This window comes from Squalius cephalus, assembly GCF_949319135.1.
Source record: "Squalius cephalus genome assembly, chromosome: 4".
Lineage (NCBI taxonomy): Eukaryota > Metazoa > Chordata > Actinopteri > Cypriniformes > Leuciscidae > Squalius > Squalius cephalus.
In genome coordinates this window covers 46,269,647-46,296,550 of record NC_137125.1, presented here as the reverse complement: position 1 = coordinate 46,296,550, position 26,904 = coordinate 46,269,647, and the positions used below count along the sequence as shown (strand labels likewise).

General features: G+C 38.4%; 1 protein-coding gene across 3 annotated transcripts in view; it reads left to right on the top strand.

The window, feature by feature from the left end:
• Nucleotides 1-26,904, top strand: part of sema3aa (sema domain, immunoglobulin domain (Ig), short basic domain, secreted, (semaphorin) 3Aa) — a 102,132-nt gene that overhangs the window by 57,953 nt on the left and 17,275 nt on the right. The window contains exons 1-3 of one of the 3 annotated variants that reach the window (XM_079869417.1): nucleotides 10,178-10,708; nucleotides 23,306-23,466; nucleotides 25,417-25,479. In XM_079869417.1, the coding sequence (XP_079725543.1) occupies nucleotides 10,597-10,708; nucleotides 23,306-23,466; nucleotides 25,417-25,479 (336 nt within the window). In that variant the 5' untranslated portion in view covers nucleotides 10,178-10,596. Of the gene's footprint in view, nucleotides 1-10,177; nucleotides 10,709-23,305; nucleotides 23,467-25,416; nucleotides 25,480-26,904 lie in introns of those variants that run through there. The other 2 variants (XM_079869418.1, XM_079869419.1) reach the window with 2 other exon arrangements.

The following is a 26,904-nucleotide window of genomic DNA, read 5'->3' as shown; positions in this document are numbered from 1 at the left end:
AACTGCTGAAGTGACAGATGCCGCTCTGAATGCCTGTTTGGTTTCGTTGCCCTAGGACACTGCTGAATCTCTGCTTGTTGTGTTGTGAGTGAAAAGAGGTGTGTTTTGCCACATTGTCGAGTACAATGACAGGTAATGGATGAAAAGTTGGCCCGGATGCGGCTTTGTAAGTGACAGAGATGACCTGATGAATGCAGCACGCTCTTTGAAAGGGGCTGGGATGATATTTAGACTAAGTGTGTGGGAGACATAAGTTATGCATTCCTGCAGGTACAGTAAATGTTGCCAGTCATAGCGCTAACTGAAAAGGTTATTGATGTGGCTTTCCCGACACCAGCCCCCATGTCTAACTTTACAATCTGCACAGGAGTCACATTAAGGTGATGCTCCTCCCTAAAAGCCACATTTTATCCTGCATAACCATCTTTTTGTTTTTGGTAGTTAGAGTCATTATTGTTTAATAAAACCATTAAAAAAAATCATTACTTTAAATAAAACAAGCATTAACTGCTAGTTGCCAAGGAAACATTTCTCATTTTCATTTAGTTTAAGTTGAAGTATTACAAAAATAACTTGTATAAATCATAAAACTGTGCAGACATATAAAAAACGTAAAACTTATAAAAACCTTACAAAAACATCAAAATATAAAAATTAAAAACTAATTCAAAACATTCATTAACAACTAAATTAACACTGGCTAGGGCTGAAATTATATATATATATATATATATATATACTGAACATATAAAACATGCATCAGATGTCTTCCAAACGGGATGACGCTGAATTATATTTAATAATTTGCTTAAATGCGCCAATACTGAACAAACAGCGATATTTACCTACACACATATATACATTTTAATTAATTGGAAGCTTTTTTGAGAAAACATTTGTGTGTAGTTCATAAGTGATGACATTCAAATGGACAGTTTGTGAGTCAGAAATTAACTGATTTAACCAACTCTAGTATTTTTGCTACTGAAGTAGTTTTAATTCAACAAATCACCCATCCCTACTAGTAGCTATATGTTCACACACACAGCTGTTATGAGACTTTATAAAAGATCCTAGGCAGTGTGCATGTGTGTGTATGTGGATCTGATGAGGTATAATTCACGGTCATTAGCTGATCCTTTAGCTCTGTTCCCACCAGCAGGATAAGGGGTTGTTTTCAAAGTGGAGCACGTCAGTTTTTTGAAGTGTCTCGCTGATGGGAGCGAGAGGATGATATTGTCTGGAAAGGAATGAATGAGACTGATCTCCTGCCAGGGAATTTCTACTGTGGATACATCCAGAAGAGCCATGGCCAACCGATAACTATTTCCAAAATATGTTGAACGGCACATTCTATGCAGAAGCGTTTATGAGATTGTCAGTTTTTGGTTATGATTATGATTGTTATAAATGTGAGTTTTATGTATTTGATTAACTGTCCATCATCATAACAATAGTATACTTGTCGTATCAGCATGTATATTATTATCTCAAAGAGATGTCAGCTCCCAGCCAAGTCTTTATGTCTTGAGCCAAAAGTTATTGTCATGAACGCCAATGCCAACAGTTGAATAGCCCATTAGTGTTTCCCTAAAGCAACCACAGAATGCATACTAGACGTCTCTGATGGATGGCATGTCATAATGGAATGAGGACTGAAAGAAGGCTTATTTATGTACAAAGCCTGCAGACCCAGTGAAATGCATACCGAGGATTGAAAACATCTCATTTCAATTATGAATCTCGGTTAACTGAAGAATTCCCACAGCGTAAATCAATGCTGGCCTCATTCTAATCACTTGACCCTTTCTGCTGTGTGGAAGTGCCCTAAACATGCTTATTATTTGACAATTAAAGATAATGGAGTGTTTCAATTGTGGTAATAAATTGTAATATAAAAAATTTGTTTGTTCACATAATTTCATCAAAGTTCAATGAATGTTTGTCATGGATTGTTCCATGGATGATTTGCAGCATTGAGGACTGAATTTAGAATGTCTTTTTACTGACAATTTGCTGACAGTGTGCACAATAAAGAACATGGAAGTAGGAAGTAGTAGGGATAGGAATAGTAGGGAAAAAAATACTATGGAAGTCAATGGCTACCGTCAACTAACTGGTTACCAACATTCTTTAAAATATCTTCTTTTGTGTTCAACAGAAGATTGAAACTCATACAGGTTTGGAACAACTTAAGTGCGAGTAAATGTTGACAAAGTTTTCATTTTTGGGGAACTATCTCTTTAAGACATGCTTTTTTTGCTGTTAAATAATGGCACAAATACTAGTAAATTGACTAGCACAAAACTTAGTAAATCACCTAACACGATTAAAATACTCTCCTTCCATAAATATTGCGTCTGAAGTGGAAACTCCTACAGATGCATATACGGTAAGGTCAGCCGCAAAAATAACTGTCTACGCCTTTTCAGCACAATTTTTTCACTGTGTGTTTTTAATAAATCCTAACAGGAGTTTTTTATCGCCAAAAGAGGGTTTTGAAAGATGTTTGTAAAACTGGCCCTTGATTTTTCAGAATTCATTGGCTGTATTCAATTTCTTTGAATTGCAATTCAGTAAAATCCATTTCCTGTCATTCCAATTCAGACTCTAAGTGAACATCATTTGGAGCCAGTTCAATTCAAATTCACACTCATTCTTCAACCCAACCCTGATATGAACACAAAAGTGTTTTCCATGCGAAAAACATGGAAAGCACAACATTTCCTTGCATTTCTAGCAAGTGACTGATTTACTGGTTGGGGAAACACTATTTATTTTTTCTGAAAGTTGTTTTAAATTAAATATGCTGCTGGATTACATGTTATATCTATGGCAGTCCCATAAAAATAACCTGTCTTTGAAGTAATTGGCCACACCCAATTTTTTTAATGAAAGTTGAGCTCAAGTCACTTTTTTGAGGAGATCTGCATTGTATCTTGTGGGCCTGTCATTTGTGTTTGATGCACAATTTGGTTGTAAAGCTTGTTTTTTTTTGAGAGCTTGATTGTTTTGGGGGGTGAGGAATGAAAGCAGGACAGTGGCGGTGTGGAGGAGCGTGTGCCAGCATTTCATTTGCATGCGGAAATATCCCTTCATTATCCTAAATGGCAACCGAACAATTTGTCTTGCCCTCCATTATTTCCTGAATAGCTCTTGACTTGCCTTATTCAGTAATGTGTACGTAGCCCAATTGCGGGCAGCATTTAACAAAAGCTTGTGTGCTTTCCAAAAGCGTGTCCCGCATTGCATATAAAGATTTCCTCTGGGTAACATGGAAATGTGTCCATTAGTCTGTTCCAACACAGGTGAAAACTATCACAGACTGTCAATCCTGGAAGAACATTTTAAAGCGGTAACTCGCACAAAAATTCTGTTATCATTTACTCCTCCCTCATGTCATTTCAAACCTGTGTGACTGTGGAACACAAAAGAAGATATTTCGAAGAATTTTTTTAACAGTTTTTGTCCATACAATTAAAGACTATTTGGTTCAAAACAACCCCATTGACTTTTATTGTGTGGACACTTAAATATCAAAATCAGGTGAGACAACAGCTGACAAAAATATGTTCTAAAAACGTTTTGCTAATGTTCCCATTATGTTATGAATGCATTATTTTTTAACTTAAAAAATTAGTTAAAAAATAAAAATAAATTCTAGGTTATGCGAACATTAAGGGAACATTCCAATTGAATAATTGTGCAAACATTATGGAATGTGCTCTGGACATTCTGAAACTAAACTTTTCTGAAAAAAAAAAAAACAATTCCATGGACGATGTTCATTTATTCATAACTTTGAGAGAACCTTGCCATAATGTTAGGCAAGTTCTGAGAGCGTTCCTTGTTGGCTGGTAAAGGTGGGCTGCTAATCTGAACCTGTCCCTGAAGTCGTGTTGTGCGTCATTGTCGTGAAATACATGTTTGTCGCTCTTTGACACTCACAGCTGGATTTCATCACTAGCAGCAAACACTGTGACTCATCGCAACGCCACATTGCATTAACTGCGCTTTCACAGGAAACCTTCAATGTCCAAGAGAAGCAGCTACGTTGAAGAGGATCCGGTTATTTGTGCAATCATCCACCCTCATGCTTCTGTCACAAAGGCCTTTTGCCCCGGTGGCACTGTGATGTTAATGTGTGATGTAAGAGTTTCAAGTTCATAGACAGTCACATAAGGTTACCAAGTCACAGACTGACTCATTATAATTTTGCTTAAACACAAAAACGGTGCATAATAAAGCAAATCGAATCAAGCACTACACCAAAAACACCCCATATAAATGGATTTTACCGCAGATCATCAGGTTTCATTCGAAAGAGGATTACAGTTGCTGTTCTCTCTCTCTTTCTCTCTTTTACACTGATATGTTTTGGCAGTACTTCAGCTCCATATTAAATATGACTCCTCAGCTTGGCTGTAACGTGAGGGCTGGCGGTTAGTTTTTATTCGTTTCACAAGCGTGTAAATGTTTAATGGAGATGCAGGCTGGACTGCAATCTCATTGTGATAGTTTTCCCAAGCTGAAGAGCCCTGTGCCTGACAACAGGGATATCCAAGACCAGAGATTCAGGACGTGCCGGACAGATTTATATTTGCAGATTTTATTTTATTTTATCTTATGATTTTTTATGATTAGTATACAGTATTAGTATACATACTGTACCCAAAAGGGCTGGATTTTACATTTTGGGATTGGGTATAGCATCAGTTTCAGTGATATTTGTGTCAAAAATGCATTTTCAGTCCAGGGATCAGCTGAATGGAACAGAGCACTGCAGTTTTGATTCAACTATGGAAGTTAAAAAACTTTATAAACGGTTTTTAACTTGACACAACTTAAAAATGCTGTGTTCATGGTGCGAGGCACTGAAAATGGTAATGAGATGCAACGCAGCAGCCAAAGATCTCCATCTGGCACTAAATTTCTGAACAGTTGGCTTAGACTCACGGCGGTATAGGTATGTTTGTATGTTTTTTATTTTATTTTGTGAAGCCCACTTACCATTCCCAAACAAGCGGGTCCCAAAACAGTAATTGACCCCTGTAGCTGAAACTCTCCATTTGATTTGGTTACATTTTAATTCCAGAAGCCATGCAAAGAATCTAATGCTCTTTCTGTGTCCTTCTTAACCCCAATTCACCTTGACTGGGGGTTGCAGGAGGATTTTCTGCCAGCTTAAGCCTTCTGATTGGGTTACACAAATGGAATAATGAGCGCTTTTCTGTTGTCTCAGCCGATCTGGAGTTAAGCTCTGTGGACCGACCTATTCACTGACGCCACACAACATTTACATATACATGAGATTTAAAAAGACCTTTTGCCTCCTGGATTAGTTCAGCTTCCTCACAAACTTGACTAGGCCTTTCCACATCACTAGTGCTTTTTAGGAGCACTCCAACGGACAATAAACTCCTGTGATCCGGAGCGGAGACCTGCACATCCATTGAACGCTGATTCAATATCCACCCTGGAACTAGTGTTGTTTGTTCTGATCTGAATAATTCAGTTTAACAGTTTAATGGTGATTCTTTTTAAGTACAGAGTCTATTAAAGCAAGTAATAGGGCTATAATTAAACTTTACACAAACAAATAAGCACGAAAAACTTCCAATTTTTTTTGGTAGCTACTATATCATGTGTGTTCAGTAAGTGAGTCAGATGTTGATTCAGTAACCACTCTGATGTATTCGGTTCAGTGAAAGATTCGTTAGACATCTTTTACTATGCATTAAAACAACTGTAAAACAATCTATATTTTTTTTAGGGATCAGACTCTAAAAAGAACTGATTCGTATGAGTCATAATCAGGCTACACTTGTTATGCTGCATTTTTGATTCACTAAAAATAACTGGTTTAAAAGAATCAGACTACGCTGGTTGTACTATATGTTTTTGATGCACTAAATGGCACTGAAGATTCAGCAGCAGTGGCATAGATCAAAAGCATTCAGTATCATGGTGTATACACTAAAGTACCATGGTACTATCTGATACCATCACTCTATCATGGTACAACCACAAATAAAAGAAAAATCTACAGTGAATGATCCAGGTGCACAAAGTCTTTCCATTTGCACTCATTTTAACTTGAGATTGTCCCACGCCAAACTACACGGTGACATATATCCACCTCATCCTGCTGTCTGCCACTCACATTACATCACCTGTAAGACAAGTCCAGACACTGTCAGACTTTATGAATCAGATGGAAGTTTTTTTCTTCTCTTTCTTCCTCTGTTCTGCTTTGTAAATCACTTCTGAAATTGGAAGACCCCGTTGATGCCCCGCTGGAACGGATGCATCTGTGGCGAAGACGCTGCGGGATGCTTCCTCCACTGTGATAGACAGGAACAAATTACTGAAAAAAAATAATAATTCAGCCCGGTTTCTCAACCATGACGCTCTTTCATGTTTATATGAGGGTGCCATTTCACTCATACATCATAATGTGGTTCGTCACTGTTTATTTACATTCTGGTTACAAACAAAAAGATTTAGTTTTCATGAGATAGTTATCAGAAGTTATCAGAAGCTTTCATGAGGGGAGGTTGTCAAGGTGGGGGCATGTGGAGGGTGGAACGGTAGATTATGAAACTTCTGTCGCTTGCATGGCAAGAACTGTGACCTCTTTTGTGAAATGAAGGCTGACCTCTGACCCTTGCACCTCCGATGAAGCAGAGGAAACACCCCTTTTCCGAAATGGAAGTGGACAGGAGGTACTAAATGAGCCAAACACACCCTCAAGTTCTGAGGAAAACTGACAAATTCAGTGCGGCATCTGTGTGCTCCGTCATGAAGTTCACAGTGCTGTAATGAAACAAGTAGAAAAGGTTTTTAATATTTTCCAAGTATAAAAGAGATTGTTTGCATGTTGTCCTCTATTATAAAAAATGTTGAAAAGTCAGAGTTAACAATTGCCCACAACATCATCAGCGTTCCCTCTCTCTCATCACCTCCTGTCTCCTCTGCTGGTGTAACACCTCTCTATTACATCGAGTAATAGAGTACATGTTCCAGGGGGCTTTGCTGTCCCAGCAGGAATCTCTGGTAAAGTGATTACGTCCTTTCTTTTTGGAGTGTGATAAAGCCCTAGTGTTACTTGCATACTCTCTTGAGAGAGAGAGAAAGAGAAAGAGAGGCTTGTTTTTGGCCCTGTCTGCTTTGGCATTCCCACTTTATCTATCTATCTATCTATCTATCTATCTATCTATCTATCTATCTATCTATCTATCTATCTATCTATCTATCTATCTATCTATCTATCTATCTATCTATCTATCTATCTATCTATCTATCTATCACAGCACTAAATCAGTTCACTTGTGTTGTTCGCTACACAGAATTCCATTATACAGGCTTGTTGTTCATGAGCAGATGTGATGTTTTTTTTGTTTGTTTTTTTACTGCTCTCTCTCTCTCTCTCTCTCTCTCTCTCTCTCTCTCTCTCTCTCTCTCTCTCTCTCTCTCTCTCTCTCTCTCTCTCTCTCTCTCTCTCTCTCTCTCTCTCTCTCTCTCTCTCTCTCTCTCTCTCTCTCTCTCTCTCTCTCTCTCTCTCTCTCTCTCTCTCTCTCTCTCTGCTTCTCTCTCTTTCACTGGACCATGTGTTGATTGAGCAGACCAAGGCGTCTGATCTGTCATCACTGCGAGTGGAGGATGTGGGTAGAGTGGAGACTGACGTCTTATGCCACGCAAACATTACACCTCTCCTCTCTTTCTTTTTCCATCCATCCCTCCTCTCACCTAACCCAACACTCCTTCAGGAGGGTAAGTGCGTGTGGTTCAGTTATATCTGCTGACTTGGTGTACATGGTTTGGAGAGACGTCACTGCTGCGTGTTACTCAGACAGGAAGTGTGACCTTTCAAACAGGAAGTTCCTTCCGGCAGAGTTGAACCTTGAACGTGGCCGGCAGTTATCGTAATAGTCATGACAATGACCTCTAAAGAACAAAATGCAGGAAGGGAACGGCTAGTTAAATGAGAGAGTGAAGGTGAAGGTACAGAAGCGTTCACATACTTAAAACGAATAAATTTTAACTAATTTATATATAGACTTTTTAAATATAGTATCAAACTTTTAAACCTTGAATCTATACATATCTAATATTTTATATAATTTTATTTCAAAGTTTTATATTTAACCATTTATGTAGTGTGTTTAAATAGTATTTATTTATTTAAATTGCAATCTCAAGTATTAATTTTGATTAATCAATTATTTATTTATTTAAATATTGTGTGGTATTTTGATGATCCTAGTTGATAATGTTGATCCTTCTCAAGTAAATAAACTTTGTTTCTAGGATTTTGGGATATTTTATTTGGAAAATCAGACAAAAAAACTAATTTGTAGGCACCAACCATCCCCCTTAAGAGGAACGAAAGAGTGGATGCAGGGAGACGCCTACGTATCATTGATTTTTGCATGCACTTGCATGTACTGTACACGCCAGCAATGTGAACATTTGCCTATAGGCCTATAGTTGTAAGTGACAGAAATGTAATTATTTACATGTGTTATTTATACAGTAGATTGCACAAATCATTCCGCACCAACAGGTGTCAAAGACCCATTGCATTTGCACTAATGATTACAGGAACACTTTACAAACTTATATCCCAACACAAATGGCGTATTTATCGAAGCCTCCCTGACTGACAGGATCCATTCGCTGTGTTTGGAGGAGGCCGCTCCTCTGTGGATCTCATGTTTCGGAGGCTATATTTACCACTTTGCTACTGACAGGCTTCTGGAAACTAGTTGTCAATGAGCTATCTCGTTTTAGTGCACTGCGAGTCGCAATTCATTAAGACATCATTAGTCAAAGCCCCCTTCACATAGCTGTGTACGAGAGAGCAGAGGAAAACCTCCACATGCCAGCGGATCCACCTGGGATGCGGTCTCTGCCGTGGGTTGATGGAGACCAGGCTGCAGGTGTTTTTTTAGCCTTCTGATATGAGGAGGTGTGGAGGTTGTAGGATCTGTCCATCATCCCCACAAGTCTATGTTGTGTAAACACCTAAAGATCATGTTTGATATAGTAAAGGTGATGAGATATTGGCACAGACCCGCTCATGAAAGCAGGAAACACTTACACACTGACATGTTAAAGGCATTGAGAGACCTGTGCCTTTTTTTTTTTTTTTTTTTTTTTTTTTTTTTTTGCACATTTGGAAGGTTGTTAAATACCTTCACACACTCAGCTGGTGTTTGTGAGGCACTTTTGTCTTTAGCACTCAGGGGTGAAAAATCACACATTAACACTTCTGTCTATCAGAGGCTTTGTTGCAACAAGCAGAGAGTGAGTGAGAGAAGAATGCAGGATAGTCTAGCTAGACTGGCTCCATGTTTCACTTTCTGATTTGTTTTCAGGATTATCAGTACGACTGATTTACTTGCCTCATATTTTAGTAGAAAGGCTGAAGTTGGTTTATGGACACCAAAGAGGAACATATTTCTCACAGTGGCAAAAAGAGAAACACCTTAAAATAGCAGAGGATTTATGTATTCATTAATTACTCAATTTTGTAATCTAGGTATTTCTTTAATTTTCATTTTTCATTACTTTATTCTATTAATATTGCATTATTACTCAAATCTGATAGATATATATATATATATATATATATATATATATATATATATATATATAGATAGATAGATAGATAGATAGATAGATAGATAGATAGATAGAAAGATAAAGATAAGATAAGATAAGATAAGATAAGATTTTTTTAGATATACTATTTTACAAAACCCTTCAATTGTGAATCTAGGTATAGCTATCTTATCTTCATTTTTATTTTGCATTATTTTATTATTTCTCAAAAATACTTCAATGTAGGCAAACACACTGGACAGACAGAAATATTTTAGAGGCTAGGAATGTGATGAAATATGAATGTCTGTCAGAAAGCCAAAAAGGAGAGAGCAGCTGGGAAGACAATGCATTGAAGGTGCCGTGTATAAGCAGTGCAGAAAAGAAGGACACAGACAGAGCAAGCAAACCTTTGCAGAAGAGTCTTTCGCATACCTCTCCTTTCAGCTCCGCTCCCTCGTTCAACCCCCTCCTCCCCCTTCAGCTGCTCCCCCTCCCTCTCCTCTCCTCTCCTCCCCTCCTGCGCTCCGGTGGATGGTGTGCTTCTCTCTCTCCCTCTCCTTCTCATTCAGGCTGAGCAGTGGACACAAGCAGAAGCAGTCTGTGAGAGTGTGTGTGAGAAGTGTGTGCGCGCGAAGCCGGAGCGGAGAGAGGGTCTGCCGGATCCCCTTCTGAAACTCTACCTCTCCCACAAACACAGAATCCCACTCTGCCGTCCTCCCCACCAGTGTCCGAGAGCGCATCCCAGAGGAGTACACCTTTACCCCCACGACCGGTGAAACGCCCCCCACATGGAGCCATGTGAACCCCCGACTCCTGTCTCGCTTGGGATCTGATTTCGGATTGCCTCCTTGGGGAGAAGCTCCAGGCGCTGGATCTTTTGAAGTAAGGAGGGACTCGGAAGATCTCGGCTATCCCAGAGGGAAGCCCTTTGCTCTGGGCACTGTGGGCTGCAAGCCCCCCTGGGCTGGAGGCCAGCGCTCCAGCACCATGGATTACCTAGTTGGGATTTTTCTGCTGTTGTGTGGGGTGGCTTTACCTGGAAGAGTTGCACCCCAGCACACCAAAGAGAATGTGCCCAGACTCAAGCTCTCTTACAAGGGTAAGTTTTGCAACCAGACCCATCACCATTTCGTAATGCACACAAGCTTTTTCACCTTTCTTATTCTTACTACCCATCTTATACCTATGTGTGCTCTCAAACTTGACTCTTTTTGTCATTATATGTGTCATTATATATATTTATTTGACTTTCTTTTCTGTCACTGTTGTCTAATTCCTTTTTCTAGTTTCTCTCTCTTTCACTTTCTTGCATTTGATTTATTCAAATTTTGCACTGACAGATTGTTTCCATGTGGTGTTTCTGCATGTATTGGCTCTTCTACATAATTTTTTCCAGTGCACTGTCCTATAGCTCTAAACTCTGCACTGGTTCCCTGTCTTATGGCTTATGAACTCTGAATGAGGTATCGTGGGTAATGACTCTGCAGTTGCGGCCAGAAATCTAATTTATCTTGCCTCTAAATTGATTTTACAGCAATCCTTTAAAGAAATATTGTGGGTTCAGTACAAGTTAAACTCAGTCGACAGTATGTAGATTAGCACTAAAACATTATTTTGACCTACTCCTTGTTTTCTTTAAAGGAAAAAAAAGAATAAACCAAGGTTACAGTGAAGCACTTACAATGTAAGTGAATGAGGCCAATTTTTGGAGTATTTTAAAGCAATAATGTAACGCTTCTAATTTTGTAAAAGCACTAACATTAATTCAAAATTAATTTGAACTGTAAAGCTGTTAAAGTCATTTTCACTGTCATGTTAGGATTTATTGCATTCTATCGTCATGGCAACAAAGTTGTAAAATTAGATGCAATGCACAGAAAAAACTACTAAGTGTTTTTTTTCTCACTGAAATCGTGTTAACATGCATTGTTTATGTTTAGTGGCTATTATATAAAAACAGTTTTTTTTATTGCTTATGGATTGGCCACGTTTCTATTGTAAGTTGCTTATTTATCTAGATGTTTGGCTTTTTAAAAGACAAGGAGAAACAAGTGGAACATTATTTGGGGTTAATAAGCATATGCCACAAATGTGTTTACTAGCTTTGTCCTGATCTTCAATCTTATATTGGCATGTGGACACACTCCAGCAAGCATGCATACTCATACTCGCACACATTGTATATTTTGAAGCATGTACTCTGTGTTGCATTGGAAGGCTCTGGTGATGCTGGCCGCTATGCGTGAATGGTGGTAACAGCAAACATGTTATTCTCCGGGCTGTGCTATTTTATAGGAGACAGCGGAGAGATCCAGACTATAGCAGCCTCTTTGTAACCCAGAGCTTTCATCTCTCACGGAAATAAGAGGCAACATTTTTGGCATATTTTGGGCTGTTTCCCTTTTTAATGTAAGCTTAGCGGGTCTGCTGTGGTTCTTTGTTCAGGAACATGACCAAAAGTATACGCATCAATGTGTGGCGGTGATCTCTCTCTCTCCCTCATTTGGTAAATATAGCCTTCTGTTCTGTCAGTGAATCTGTGCTTCTGGTGTGTCGATTGTAAGGTCTGTGTGTGGCATGGGTTTACCCCACCAGTGTCCGTTTAATGCCCTCTCATTTTTTTTATAGAGACGGAGAATGAAAAAGACGATTTATTTTTGTCTGAGAATGTGTTGTTTAAAAAGAGAGAGCATGCAGAATGGAGAGAGAGAGAGAGAGAGAGAGAGAGAGGGCTTAAGAAACCAATTGTTGCTCTGACCATCAGCGTCTGCTGTTTAACTTTAAGAGGAAAGGAGACTTTAATGTAAAAAAGATGCAAGTCCACCTGCGATCAATCACATGCTTCTCTGAGTTAATACTGTTGTGCTTGGATGGTCCAAAGCATTGTGGGAAAACAGTCTCACATTGCGTCACCACAATGCTTTCCAAACTTATGCCACCTGTGCACTTTATGGCTATGTTTTCTCTGATTCATGTTAGTGTTTTTCGTATGTCGTAATGGATTTGGATTTAGTTTGATTGACATATGCATTCAAAAAAACCAGAGGCTGCACAGCAAAGACAATAGCATACACAAAATAAATTCGGAATGTCAAAATGGTCCCGGCCCATCGGATATTTTTTCCCCCTGAATCCTGTTATGTTGCATCCTAACCAGACATTTCCAATGATTGCGAAAATTCTGTGTGACAATAGATGATAATTGATGTTTAATGAACACTTGTGGAACAGGATTTTGAACCATAGATATTTCTATATGGACAGGGCAGCTACCCAGTGCGACGCTACAGAAATCCGTGACTAAGCATTTGACAAAATGTCCTGTCGCTTGTCGTTAGCTACGGACAAAACGATAACTTTTATCGATTGTTACAGTATTTTATCGCTTTATGCCTGGTTAGGAGACCATGCTAGGTATTTCATTCTGGTGTGTTAAGAATTTCTGTTTTTGGTTTTTGAGTAAATCTTGAGTAAAAATAAAAGGGTAACACTTTAGAATAATTGTATACAATTATATAAAATACTAACCATGGGTAATACATTTGTTCATTTTTGTTAACGTTATGTAATACAAATATAGATGTTCATTTTATGTTCATTTTATGTTCATGTTACATCACTGTGCATTAACTAATGTTAACAAATACAACTTTTGATTTTAATAATCTATTAGAAAATGTTGAAATTAACATTTAACAAAGATTAATAAATGCTTTAGAAGTTGTGTGTGTTTGTGTGTGTGTGTGTGTGTGTGTGTGTGTGTGTGTGTGTGTGTGTGTGTTAGAAAGAAAATGTGTCTGATGTGTTTCTGGCCAGAAAGATGTGTGAGAATGGAGGCAGGCTTAGATAATTGGACACCTGGCCATGGTGATAGAGCTGTGTGTGTATGTATATGTGTCTGTGTGTATGTGTGTAACAGAGAGACATAGTCCACAGGTGCTTGATGGCTCTTTTGATGCTCTGCAGTATGACAGATCGCTGTTCACACCCACACAGTGTCTGAGTGTTAAAACGAGAGAGACGAAGAGAGGAAAGGATGGAGGAAGAGTGGCAAAGAGGGAGCGGGAAGGGAAGAGAGCGGCTGTTTTAATGAAGGCGGTGGGCAGACAGTAGTTGGCCAGGAGAGGATAGTCGTTAAGTGAAGTGTCATTCATTCTCACTCCCCCTGTGAATGCAGCATAGTAATTAAGCCAAATAAACGCGGAGACATGCTCTCCAGAGACGCACACTTGAACGAGCGCCGAGAAGGGGGGACGACATCGCTTTCTCACACACAGATTTATCATGAGTTGCACATAGAGTTTGCAATTCAGGGCCGCTTACAGTCATGCCGCCTCCGGGGAGGCCAGTCTGACGATCACAGACGGAGAGATCCATCTTAGTTGTTAAATGATGGCCGAGTGATAGATTTTCCTCTTCGTTTCCCCTCCCTGTAATTATACCAGCGCTATGCCTTCTCTCTATTCCCCTCGTATGTTTTAAACTACCGTTGGTGAAAATTGCTCTTGTCAGGGCTATCAGCGGCCCTGTTCATCTGTCAGTGCTTGAGGAGGCTTGTGGGATAGGCCTTCACATGCTTGTCAGATGCTGTCGGGTTGCCTTTCGGATCTCAAACTTGTGGTTACGAGGTTGTGAATTCACACTATAGGATTAGCAGTGGGTTACAGGGCCCATGTGTGCCCATAACCCTGCATAAATACCATCTGAGATGCCAGATTAGGGTGGAGGTGGTCGGTGCATATGAAGACACTGCCCCCTGCAGGTGGCAACGTGTGGACTCTTGCCTCTGATAGGGGGTCCCTTCATGAAAAAGGCCATCCCGCCGTCACACACTGATAAAATGGTGCATCGGGACTTTAAAGTGCTTGTGAAACAACCTGATAATTACTCACTACCGCGTAATTACCAGGCTTCCCATTTCATTACCATGCCCCATGGCCTCCTGGGATTGATTGGGATGGGCGACACTGGGACGACGAGAGACTGCGAGTCGTCGGAATTCAGCCTAAATCTTCTGAAATAGACACTCCGCGCCCGACCGCACTGGACGCAGACTGGAGGCATCCTATAATAGCGGGCTGTTCGCTGGCTGCCGGGTGAAGTGCAAGCTGGCGTCGAGCCAGGATTTTGGGCTGGATGGGAATGATTATATGGAGAGGCTGGGAATGATGCTGGTTTCTCTTTCTCTCACGGCCTCATCTGCATCCGTCTCTTGGCTGTCTCTTTTAACCCTCTTCACCAGAAGCAGATCTCTCTCTCATTTTCACATGATGAAGCTACTTTTAAACTGTAGTTTGTCAAGCTACAAGCTATAAGTTACAGTTAAACGATATTTTTTATTATATTATATTATATTATATTATATTATATTATATTATTATACTATATTATGAACTGTATATAAATAGTTTCATTTACACTAAATACCATTCAAAAATAAACCATGAAAATCATTATTTATTAACAGCAACTGACATGTAGGGGGAAACAAGATATCATGGCAATGAATTAAGAATTAGTTCCCACAATATATTATTTCCCTCATTTTAGTTAAATAGTGGTCACATTGTTCTAATTTGTTGCCTTGTTTTAGTTTCATTAAATGTAATTACACTTAGTGGGTATGATAACTAAATGAAAATGAGAGAATGAATTAGTAACCATGTGATAACAATTTAATTTCAATGTTCATTAAAATTAGGGAACAAATGAACAATATTTATTTTTTCTTCCACGTCATGTGTGGAGCTCCGTAATGAACAGCTGCATTTAACTTTTTATTCTTTTCTAATTTATCTATAACAGCGCTATATCAATTTTGTTGTGCTCCACTGCTTGTTGGAAAAAGTAGATTGTAGCTGGAAAAGCTGCTGTCTATCTGATTCTGTGTGTTTTTCTTTATTGTTCATGTCCTTCCTCTTATTCATTCCTTTGCTTTATTTGGCTCTTTCTGTCCAGACTGCTGTAAGGAACTTGAAGGTCACCTGAAGTCTTTCTACTGAATGAATTATTTACTCTGTGGCAGTAGAACGGCTTCGTCCTTATTGACCTTTTTACGCATCACATCCTGTTGTGTTTAGTCTTCTGTTGGCCCTATTAGATGTTAGACTCCTTTAATGACTCTCAGCACCCACTTGGCTGAAGGATTTGCACATTTAGCTTCCTCTTCATAACACAGATGTATTAAGGAGTGTGTTTGAATATTCAGATGCAGTGTGTGTGATATGTTGTGTATTAGATTACTAACTATACTGAGTGTAGTGTGTTGGGAAGTGGTGCACCTGTTATTGAATTTCAATGGTGTCCTTAGACAAGCATTTCCAGACGAGTCAAATTTCGCGTGTGTGTGCATGTTTGCTTGTCAATGCTCCAGACTATATACAATAAAAATATATTTCAATCATGACAACTCTCTGAATATTTTTTGCATGGTAATGGATATGACAATGTTAATGTATTTGGTGGAATAGATCTGCTACGCTGCTGCTGTTGTTGATTATTGCTGCTGTACAGGAACTTGCCACTGCCAATACATATGCCGATACGCTGCTGTGAGTATGTAAGACATATTACTGCTGCACAAATAGCATATATCAATTACCCATAGCAAATCTGTACAGGCGGAGCTGGGGAAGTTGGAGGATTTAGTCGAACTCTGAAAGCGCCCTGCAAACTGCAGTAGTGAATGGTAACCAGCCATTTAAATGTTGAGCAGCAAGCTCATTGGCTGCAGATGCGACATGAACCAATCAGGTTGTGTCAAGTAGTTAACGCTGTAAATATCATCAGCTTGCGTTAAGGACCCATTGGCATGCGAGTTAGAGTTTCATGATAGTTCAGAAGTATTGTAGTTTAACTTTAGCTTTAAAATATTTTTTTTATTTTAATACTCATTTAAACTTTTTTTTTTGTTGAAAATAGTATTCCAATTTCCAATTTTATGCTGTCAGACTAATTTGTGCCACATATTTACATGTCACAATAACAACCAGTCATAAATAGTTCTCACAAACCTAAAGTTTAGTATATTAGGGAAAAGATACTTTCGCAGTTCAGTAATGGAGTAAGTTGTAAACTAAGTAACATCTCTGACTGAGTGAGTCTGATTCAAACTAACTTATGAGCGAGTTTGAAGCTGTTACTTACAGTACATGAATAATTTTTTGATTGACTTATTAAAAAGAACCAGTTCATAAGAGTCACTTGTTCGCAAATCGGACATCACGGCTCACGCTATGTTTTTTGTTGTTGTGAGCATGCAGGAAACACTGACACATTTACACAAAACACGAAGCTTGACTGTCACCAATGGCAACTACATTTTAAAGTATTTTCACACATTTCTGTCACCTATGTGTCAATTTTAGTTGCGTAAGCCCTGCCTGGGATATTTCTGTCCATTTCTGTCAAGTTTTAGAATGATCCTACAAATCGAGTAAGAATTTTACATCACCTCCAAGAAGACTAGAAGTAAATAAAAGATCCGTATAAGAGTTATCTTTCAGCACTTTACCTTGTGCTTTCCCTCTTGTCAAACTCCTCTCTCGGCTATTTATTTGAATGTCACATTATCTTTGGCTGTCACTCTCGCTCTGTGTACATGCGCTGTGTTTTGTATGTCATCTGGAGCTGTGGAGAGTGGATTGTGCTTTCTCTGCACGGTCTGTGGCCGGAGGCCAGTTTTAAACAGACTCTGCGGTTCACCCGTCATGTCGTGAGCAGATTCAGGGGTAATTAAACGGTTCCACATACTCTCCCCTCGCTCTGTGGAACAGGGCAACACAGGAATCTCCTGCGGTCTACAATGGAGGAGATCAGCAAGGATGTTGGATTTTTTTGAAGCGTGCACAAACAGACTTTCAGCTTTAGATTTCAACAACTAAGAAAGCATGAACATGCATTAATGTAACACCACTGCCAATGTGACATTTACATTTTTAGCGCTATATGCTTATGTTTTTAAGCTCAAAATTCATTCAGTTTAATTAGACCTCTTGTATTTTGGAAGAGCTTATTTTTATAAATTATACCCACAATATATGGATAGTTTTAAAGGGATAGTTCACAGAAAAATCAACATCATTAGTCATTATTATCTCAGCTTAATGTTGTTACAGTCCTGTATGATTTTTTTTTTCTTTTGTGGAAGATAAAAAATTTTTTTTTGAATAGAATAGTTTTTTTTTTTTTTTTTTTTACATTCAATTAAAATAAAAGCTTTCAATCTTCAAAAATACCACAAAAGCACTATAAAAGTGTTCTAAAAGTTTTCCATATGATACTTACGCTTTATTCCAAGTCTATATGAACTATATGAAGCCGCACAAAAAACTTTGTGTAACGAACAAACCGAAATATAAGTCTTCCCAATTTTCCCCTCCAGTGGGCTGTTAAACACTGTGACTGGATCATTAAATCAGGGAGTGAATGAATCAGTGAGACCGATTTTGTGAATCTGATAAATTAATGTAAAATGCATGAATTGGAAACTCTCATGAACACGCTAAGGAGAGAGTGAAGATTTTTTTAGTGAAAACGACGGGCTATTCCTCATGCAAAGGTATCTTATGCCTTCAGAATTTCATGCAGGAATCGCCTGCTTTTTGTCTCATTCGCCCTCATTCACAAAGAAAAGAGTCGCCAGGAAAATGGTTTTAGAAAGACATGAGGTTGAGTAAACACCATTTTCATTTTTGGGTGAATTATTCCTTTTAAGCTAAACAAATTCATCTTCATAATTGCCACATGTGTCTTGCAAAAAAGCAGACATCCGTCTTTTCCTCACCGCTTGGCTTTGTTAATGGAAATTTGAGGCAGTTGGCCGTGACATAAAGCATCAGTTCGTACAGAGGCGTCTTTTATTAAAACTAATATGCATAAAGAGATTTGACACAGTGATTATGTTTCCTGTTGGTGTCACAGGAATCAAATGTTGGCCCGCTGGTGTCGGTCCCCTCTCGGCAGCCCTTCACTAGCTGTCAATCGAGCAGGCTGAGCTCTCATAGGCCAAGATCCAGCACGGTTACCGGGGAAACTTACCAAAACCTGCGACCGGTTGCATGCGAGAGCAAGTTAAAATGAAGCGAAACTACAGGCGTATTCATATCCCAGAGCTTAAAGCAATATGCGAAACAGCGTGTTCAGCGAATCGCTGTTTCTAAAATCTAGGTTCTCTCAAGCAAAAAACCGACAAGACCGAACCACACACTTAGCCCATTGAGAGAACATAGAGAGGGAGAACTATTGCCAAAACTGTGTCAAGATCGACGACGTGTGTTTTGAAGCACGCCATTGTTCTGGCTTGAATAAACAGGTAGCGCCCAAAACCATCTGCAGCACTCTTTCACTTTTTATTCCTTCTTTCCTCACTTCCCTCGCTCTCCTGGGGCGGCTGGTAGCCAGAGGCAGAGCTAAAGCACAGTGGCAGCAGCATGCACACACACACACATTTTCCCATCCCTCCAATACACACACCTACACTCACAGATGCAGAGATGCATAACTATACACCCTCACCAAAGTCCAAAACTGGTTTATAGCCTTTAGACTTTGTGTATTATTAGTTCTCCACTCGTTTTCCACTCACCAACACAGGTTGGTTTTCTCTTAAGTCATATGCGTTATGTTGGACATGCTTCTCTTTTACATTTTTTGTCCTTTAAGCAACTCTTATTTTAGGGATGTGTCTCGGGCAACTAATTGATTAGTGAGGACAATGAGTTTATATATTGCAAAAAACATTTAAGTCTGTCTAACATTTTTCAGGTTTCAGGCTCCTGTGTTTAGGTTCAGTAATTTCACTTTAATTACAATGAAAAGGTTGTTAGTCAGTTATTGAAATGCCTTATTTTCGAAAATGTCATTGATAAGAGTAAAATAAAAACATAAAAATGCACATATAAATATATATATATGCATTGCTCACACACACAAACACATTTACTTAGAATAATACCGTATATTATTCCCAAATATAGCCAAACTTAAACTTGCATCGCAGCTCAACATGTTTGATTACTTGCCACGGCTCCAAGATGTACAGTTTCTACGTTTTTTAATTCAAAGTTGTTAGTTTTGCTTTGTAATGCTCTTTGGTTTTCATCTTATTTTGAGTTTTATGTGTTACATCATAAATCTGTTGGAAACAAACAAATGTTGCAGTGTATAAATAAATTGTATGACAGACTTTGCTATGATATATAAAGTGTTGACAGGCCACTTCTCAGTCTGCAGGACGGAGAGAGACTGAGAAAGAGGGAGAAACTTTTGTTAAGCTTCTTTCTCCTTTAAAACTCACCCTTCATTTACTTTAAGCTCTTATCCAGGTTGATGTATCCCCAGATAAAGTGTGTGTGTGTGTCTGTGTGTTCACGGATCATCAGATGACTACCTTTTGTGATGGTCTTGCCAAGGCAGCATTTTAGGGGAAAAAATGCCTTGTCTTCAGAGTTCATGCACCAGTCGCTCACTCTGAGCTGGGGAATCGTGAAACTGCCAGACGTGGCCGTCAGATCTTGAGCCAGAATGGCAGGAGAGTGAGGCTTTGGAGAACTTCACCTAACGGGAGTAATAGAGAGAGTGGCAGGGGAAAAGGAGGCTAAGAATAAGAATATTTGGCAGATGTAGAGATGCAAAGACTAGATGAGTTAATATAATGAGCCAGGGGAGAGAGAAGAAAGATGAGATGAAGTCTCTTTCCAGGATGTCCTCTTATGTTCTCTCAGGCCTCCCCTGAAGTCTGGCAAGATGAAATCAGTGTGGCTTTCAGTTATTTCCTGAATATGCACTATACTTTTGACTGTCAATATTTCTTATTGAATGTTTTAACCACTAGAGTCAACAGGTGGAATTAAAGAATTAGTTTTCAAACTGCTTTCTCAAACACTCTCCCATTTGATGTTAGTTAAAAAAAGACTGACATAGAATAATGACAGTCTGATTTAAAATTATTATTTAAAGTTGTCTTTGCATTTTGCTGTGATAGGAGAAAGCGTTCTGAACCTTTGGAGGTTAAAAAGTTATTGCTGATACATTAATTGGCTCTAAAGATCAGTTTAAAGTCAACATGAAATGAAAATTCACCCTAGTCATGTTATTGATATTGATATTGATTTTCTTGGTTTTTTTACATCACGACTTTCTTTAATGCACCAGTGTAGAGGGTTTTCTGAATAGGCAGTGTTTGGTATTTTACTGACCTATGAAGAATGCTTGGTATTAATTATTAAACAGCTCTCTGGGATACTTGATTCTGATTGGTCAGTTGCAGCATTCTGCTTTTAAATTTTTTTTGTATACAGTTTTGCCACCTTTAGTACAGATTGTTGACCAAGAGAATTAATTTCTTACATAGCTGTGCTATAGTTTCATATCTCTTGTATCACTCGCTCAGTCTTCATCTCCATTTATTTATTTATTTGTTTGGCAAGTACACTACCTTTCAGAAGTTTGGGGTTGGTAAATTTATGCTTACCAAGGCTGCATTTATTTGATAAAAAATATAGATAAAAAAAAAAATAGCTGTTTTCTATTTTAATATAGGCCATTTAAAAAATGTCATTCATTCCTGTGATGGCAAAGCTGATTTTCCAGCGTCATTATCCCAGTCTTCAGTGATACATGATACTTCTGAAATCATTATAATATGCTAATTTGGTGCTTAAGAAACATTCCTTATTATGATCAATGTTGAAAACATTTAGTGCTACTTAATATTTATGTGGAAATAGTGATACATGTTTTCATCTTTTGATCAGTTTAATACATATTTGCTGAAGTATTAAAAATTACTGATCCCAAACTTTTGAATGGTGTTATATATGTTAAACCATATGCAATTTGTCTGAATAAAAGCAATAATCCATGCTGATATTTAGTACAGCAGCTCTTTTTTTGCTTGTGTGATATTGCTTAAAGGAATAGTTCACCCAAAAATAAAAAAATAGTCATTATTTACTCACCCTCAAGCTGTTCCAGACCCGTACGAGTTTCTTTCTTCTGCTGAACACAAAAGAAGTTATTTTAAAGAATATTGGTAATCAAACAATTGACGGTAGCCATTGACTTTAGTAGGAAATAAAATACTATGGAAGTCAATGGCTACTGTCAACTGTCTGGTTAAAAACATTCTTCAACATATCTTCTTTTGTGATCAATCGAAGAAAGAAATTCATACATGTCTGGAACATCTTATCCTTACATGAAAGAGAACATACTCAATATTCTGACTCAGCCGGAGTTTGTCAGACAGGCCTGGCATCTCTATATATATCTGGATATTACTTGTGATTGGTTAATGAAACTCTCGTGTTAGAAGCAGAGACTGAATTCAGCAGGAACGGACGGACTGAACTGTGCCCGTTCTGCGTTCGGTCCTGTGGGAATGCTGCTCTAGATTTGATATGCAGTGTTATTGACACAGGCAAAGGATGGATGGTCTGTTTCTCCTTAACGCTTTTCCTCGCTCGCTCTCTTCCTCTCCCACAACCACACAGATGTCCAGAATCTTAGCGGGGAGAAACGCAGATGGCTACTATAGGAGCGGATTGATCTGGGCTCTGGAGAGGGGTTGCAGTCTTTGCATGTCACTGTTGATTATGATTCGTGTGCTTGTTGCAGAAACGTTGCAGAGATGTTGACCTCACCCTCTCCCATGAGCAGATGTTCTGGCCACTGGCTCCTGCAAGCTCTTTTCCAAACTCATTTCTCTCTTTCACCTCTTCCTTATCATTCTCACTTCATCTCCTCTTCACTTGGATCCCCCCCCCCCCCCCCCCGTTCTGCCTTCCCTTACTTTTATCCGACCTTGTTTCATTGCTCACTGGGAGAGTGACAATTTTGGCAGATTTTGTGTCTCAGGTCATTATATTTTCACAGTGTCTGGTCTAGTGCTGTTGAACAGATAGTTTATTTGGCTGTGTCTATCAAGAGAACAGCCAAAACAAAAGCATTTTTACTTGATTAGTTATTCCTCTGACCCGAGTTATTAAGATTCCAAATAAAGCGGTACTAATTTGCTTGCGCAATCTAACAAACTGTGTGTGGTCGTTTGTGAGTGTATTGTGGATTTACTCTGAATAATTGCGCAAATAAGTCAGACACACCTACTGTATATTTAAAGGAGACTTTTAGTGCTGGTGCTGAAAGACGTAGTTCTCGGCAAACTACGTTAGTCAATCGGATTCTTGTACAATGATGTTGCACAGTTTTTATACACACAAATGTAATCAGGCCCTCTGTCTTAATATAGACTACAGATGTAGATAAAGTGCCAAATGCTAGAACTATAAAATATATTGTATATACCAATATGTTTAAGAGCTGTCCTGTTACCACCTTAAACCCAGTGCACACACAAAAGTGTGGGTTATCCAGCCATGTCTTAACCTCATATAAATGATTACGTGGTTCAGATTAGATCCTTGTGATTGTGTTTTCTTCAGCAATTTTCATGCTATGGTTGAAAAGATACAGATGTGGTCCACTAACCATTGAGGTGATCTTAAAGAAAGTGTAACTAAACACATGACTACTGTTGTTTCTCAAAGATGCTGAAAGTGCCACAAATAACTTTTAATGCAGGTGTACATTTTGTGAACTTTCGACTAAAATGACTCATTAATGAAGGAAATATGAATGTAGCCTATTTTTCGTTCTAGACTTATGTTTCCCTTCTTTTTCTTGTTCTTTCTTTCAGAAATGCTGGAATCCAGTAATCTAGTGACTTTCACTGGATTGGCAAACAGTTCAGGTTACGACACGTTCTTGATGGATGAGGAAAGAGGGAGATTACTGGTCGGAGCGGAGGATCATGTCTTCTCTTTTGACCTGGTCAACATCAACAGAGATGTCAAACAGGTGACACACAACTCTAGGTCACCTTAAAGTCCATATGAATGAATGTTATGTTCCCAGACTTATTGTGAACGGTTCATCTGTGCATGATATTTCAACTAAAACAGTTTGTCTTCATAATCAAATGTATCAATTTAAATCTCCATCAAACCAATTTTCTTTTCCTGATGTCACTTAGAATAATGTTAAATAGTATTAATCATCTAAATTTCAGCTGTCTTTTAAATTCAGCCAGTTTTTTAAAGCAAACTTGTATTCAGCTTGATTTGGAAAGCCCATTTTTCATGATCCAAACACATTCTGCCCTACATTTGTTCTAGTTGAATACCCTACTTCACTTGGAAATCACATTTTAACAGTAAAATAGGTTGGGAACAGGGCTTGACATTAACACTCGCCAAACCGCCAAATGCAGGTGTATTTCAGCATTTAGTCACTCCTACTAGCCACTTTAGCGGGTTGAATTTTATATAAATATTTTTTTCAATTGTAGTCTTTTAAAAAGGCAGTCCAAATAATAAAGTGAAATGTAGTGTTATCAAAAATGTAGATTTTTTTAAAAACATATCGATACTGAAATATCTGAAACACTTACAATACTCATTTTCCGCAGAATAGATACACAATACCAGCTGCGCTTTCTCGCTCTCTCATCTCTCCGACAGCGAGTTGACACACAAACCCGCCTCTTTTCACTCACTCTATTCATTTGCTCGGGATGAATATTGTTGATGTTACAGAGCTTGAGTTTCAGCATGGCATTGCGTGTATTGCGCATAATTTTACTCATTCCTGCCGATTTTGTGTTCACACCTAAAGTGCGTGCACATAAAGCCGCCTCTCAGTACTAAATTGAGTTCTTTTTGCTGCTTATTGCGCTTAAACAGTCAAACGCACAAAAATTGCAACACACACAAAATGCCTGTTCACATAAACACAGTCAGTTTTATTTTAAGTGAACATAAACAGTTGAGAAAGAAAATGCATGTGTAACGCAATTGATCCATGCTTTAGGTCTTGTGACAGCAGCCTAATATGAGATAATATTAAAAATATCTATATGGCAGTTTTCCTTATGGTATCGATGTCAAAATTGTGGCCAGTGAAAATACTGAGTGGCTAGTAACTTTGGAAAACCACCAGTGAGCAAAAAAAGTTAATGTCAAGCTCAGGTTGGGAATCATAATTCATGCTGTTTCCCTCTGTCTACATTTAGCAAGAAAGATTGGTGAGGGATTTTATGGAGTGTGTCATTGAAACCCAGGGTCACCAGAGTCGTCCATCTCGCTCCTATTAACTGCACAACCCAGATCTGAGTTGACTTCCTCCTTCTTTTCCATCTGCCCATTTGATCTCAGCCTGCCTCCCTCTGTTTTTCATTCCCAGATCATATCTGCAGCGTAATGCTTCTCTTTCTCTCTGTCTCAATCGCTCTTTGTTCCTATCTCTGGATTCCATTACTTTGATTTCCTCTTTCTTTCTTTATTCTGTCTTTGTCCTGAAGGCTGCAGACCATTTGCTTTTTATTCAGTCCTCGTAAGGGTTAAAGCTGGCTTTTATTGAACACTCACACAAACATGCATACTTCAGCAATGCCATCGTTTAAAGATAAGAACTTGGCAAATTATCTTAATTTACCAAATTACTTTCGCAGGCAGAATACCTTAGCAGATCTCAGAGGAAGATAAGGCAGGATAAAAAACTTTTTGTGTGCAGGCCTATGTATGTGTGAATGTGCGATTGTCTCTCGTGCTCTCAGGATAAGGGGAATGGTAGTTTTTATCCTCTTGTCTTCATCGTCGTCACAGATGGAGGTGGCAGAAGGACGGCAGGCAGCAGTCGTTGATTATTTTACAGCCAGGTTTCATGCCGAGCGCCTTAGTCAGTCATTTGCAGTTCATTGTGTTCGCTCCGCACACATTCTCACACCTTCTCTCTTTCACTGTTTTATAGATCGCCTGGCCTGCCACACCTTCCAAACGTGATGAATGCAAGTGGGCTGGAAAAGACCTTGTGGTAAGTGTGGGGCGACAACTTCCTTTTACCTCAAAACTACATCGAACCCCAATGAATGTGTGGGTATTTTTAGGATGTCACTCACTTTTAAAAAATATTTAAAAATACACTACCTTTTAAATGTTTGGGGTCAGGAAGATGATTTATGTTACGGAAATATGTTATTTAAAATAAATTCTGTTCTTTTGAACTTTCGATTTATAAAAGAATCCTAAATAAAAGTACATTTCCAAGCAAATATTAAGCAGCACAAATGTTTCAACATTGATAATAATTAGAAATGTTTTTTGAGTGTCAATGAAATCAGCATATTATAATGATTTCTGAAGGATCATGTGACACTGAACAATGGAGTAATGACTACTGAAAATAATTGTAATAATTTTTATTTTTTTTATATATTAACTCTTTCCCCGCTAGCGTTTTTAAAACCACCACCAGCATTTTTAATCATTTTCACAAAAATTTCATGGCCACCAGAATATTTTGTTGTATGAATATCTGAACATGCAATATATCAAAAGAACAGAGCCTCTGCTTTAAAAACAAAACACTTTTATTCTAGCTTCATGCATTCCTTTTTTATCAACACTTGAATGTGGATAAGTTTCATAGAAAAAGCAACATTTTGAACAAAAAGCTGAGAAAATCATGTTTTTTTTCCAAGGAATACAACATGCATAAGCAATGCACCTACTGTATAACAGTGAAACCAGGGAAGCCGGAAAATTTCGTTAATGGCGGGGAACTGTTGTCTCATAAATTACGGAGAGTTAAGAGTTAAAAAATATATATTTTAAATTGTAATAATATTTTGTAATGTTACTATTTTTACAGTATTTTTTTAAATAGATTCTTTATTACTGTGAAAGTAACCTTTTTAAAAAACATTTAAAAGTCTTATCAACCCCATACTTTTGAATGGTAGTGTATAAATAAATATTCTATTATATAAATAAATATTAATTCAGTTCTGTTGATGGAAAAATATTCTGAATTTTGCATATTCTTTTTTTTACCAAAATCTGCAGACAAAATAGATTTAAATTTTGTTACTTTTAACTAGGCCTATCGCTAGAACCAATACACTGATTTGGACAACCATTGTCAAGAACCTTTTAGTAATCTCCAAAGCAACATGAACTTGAAAAATGGTTTGTGATAAGAAAAGTGTTCACTGAAGAACCTTTAGTGTATTTGCGCCTCATGACCTGCATTACTCAGGCCGGGTGTTGCGTGTGCGCTTTGGCTTGATTGATCGCGGTTGCTGTTAGCAATGGAGTTTTGCTTGTGCACACGTTCTTTTGTTCCTCTTGAGAGTTTATATTCTGTGTTTGGCTCCAGCAACCCTTGGCCTTTCTATACAACAGAAATGGTTTATTTATCAACCCGGCTCTCGCCTCCTCTGTACGTGTGTGTGTTGGA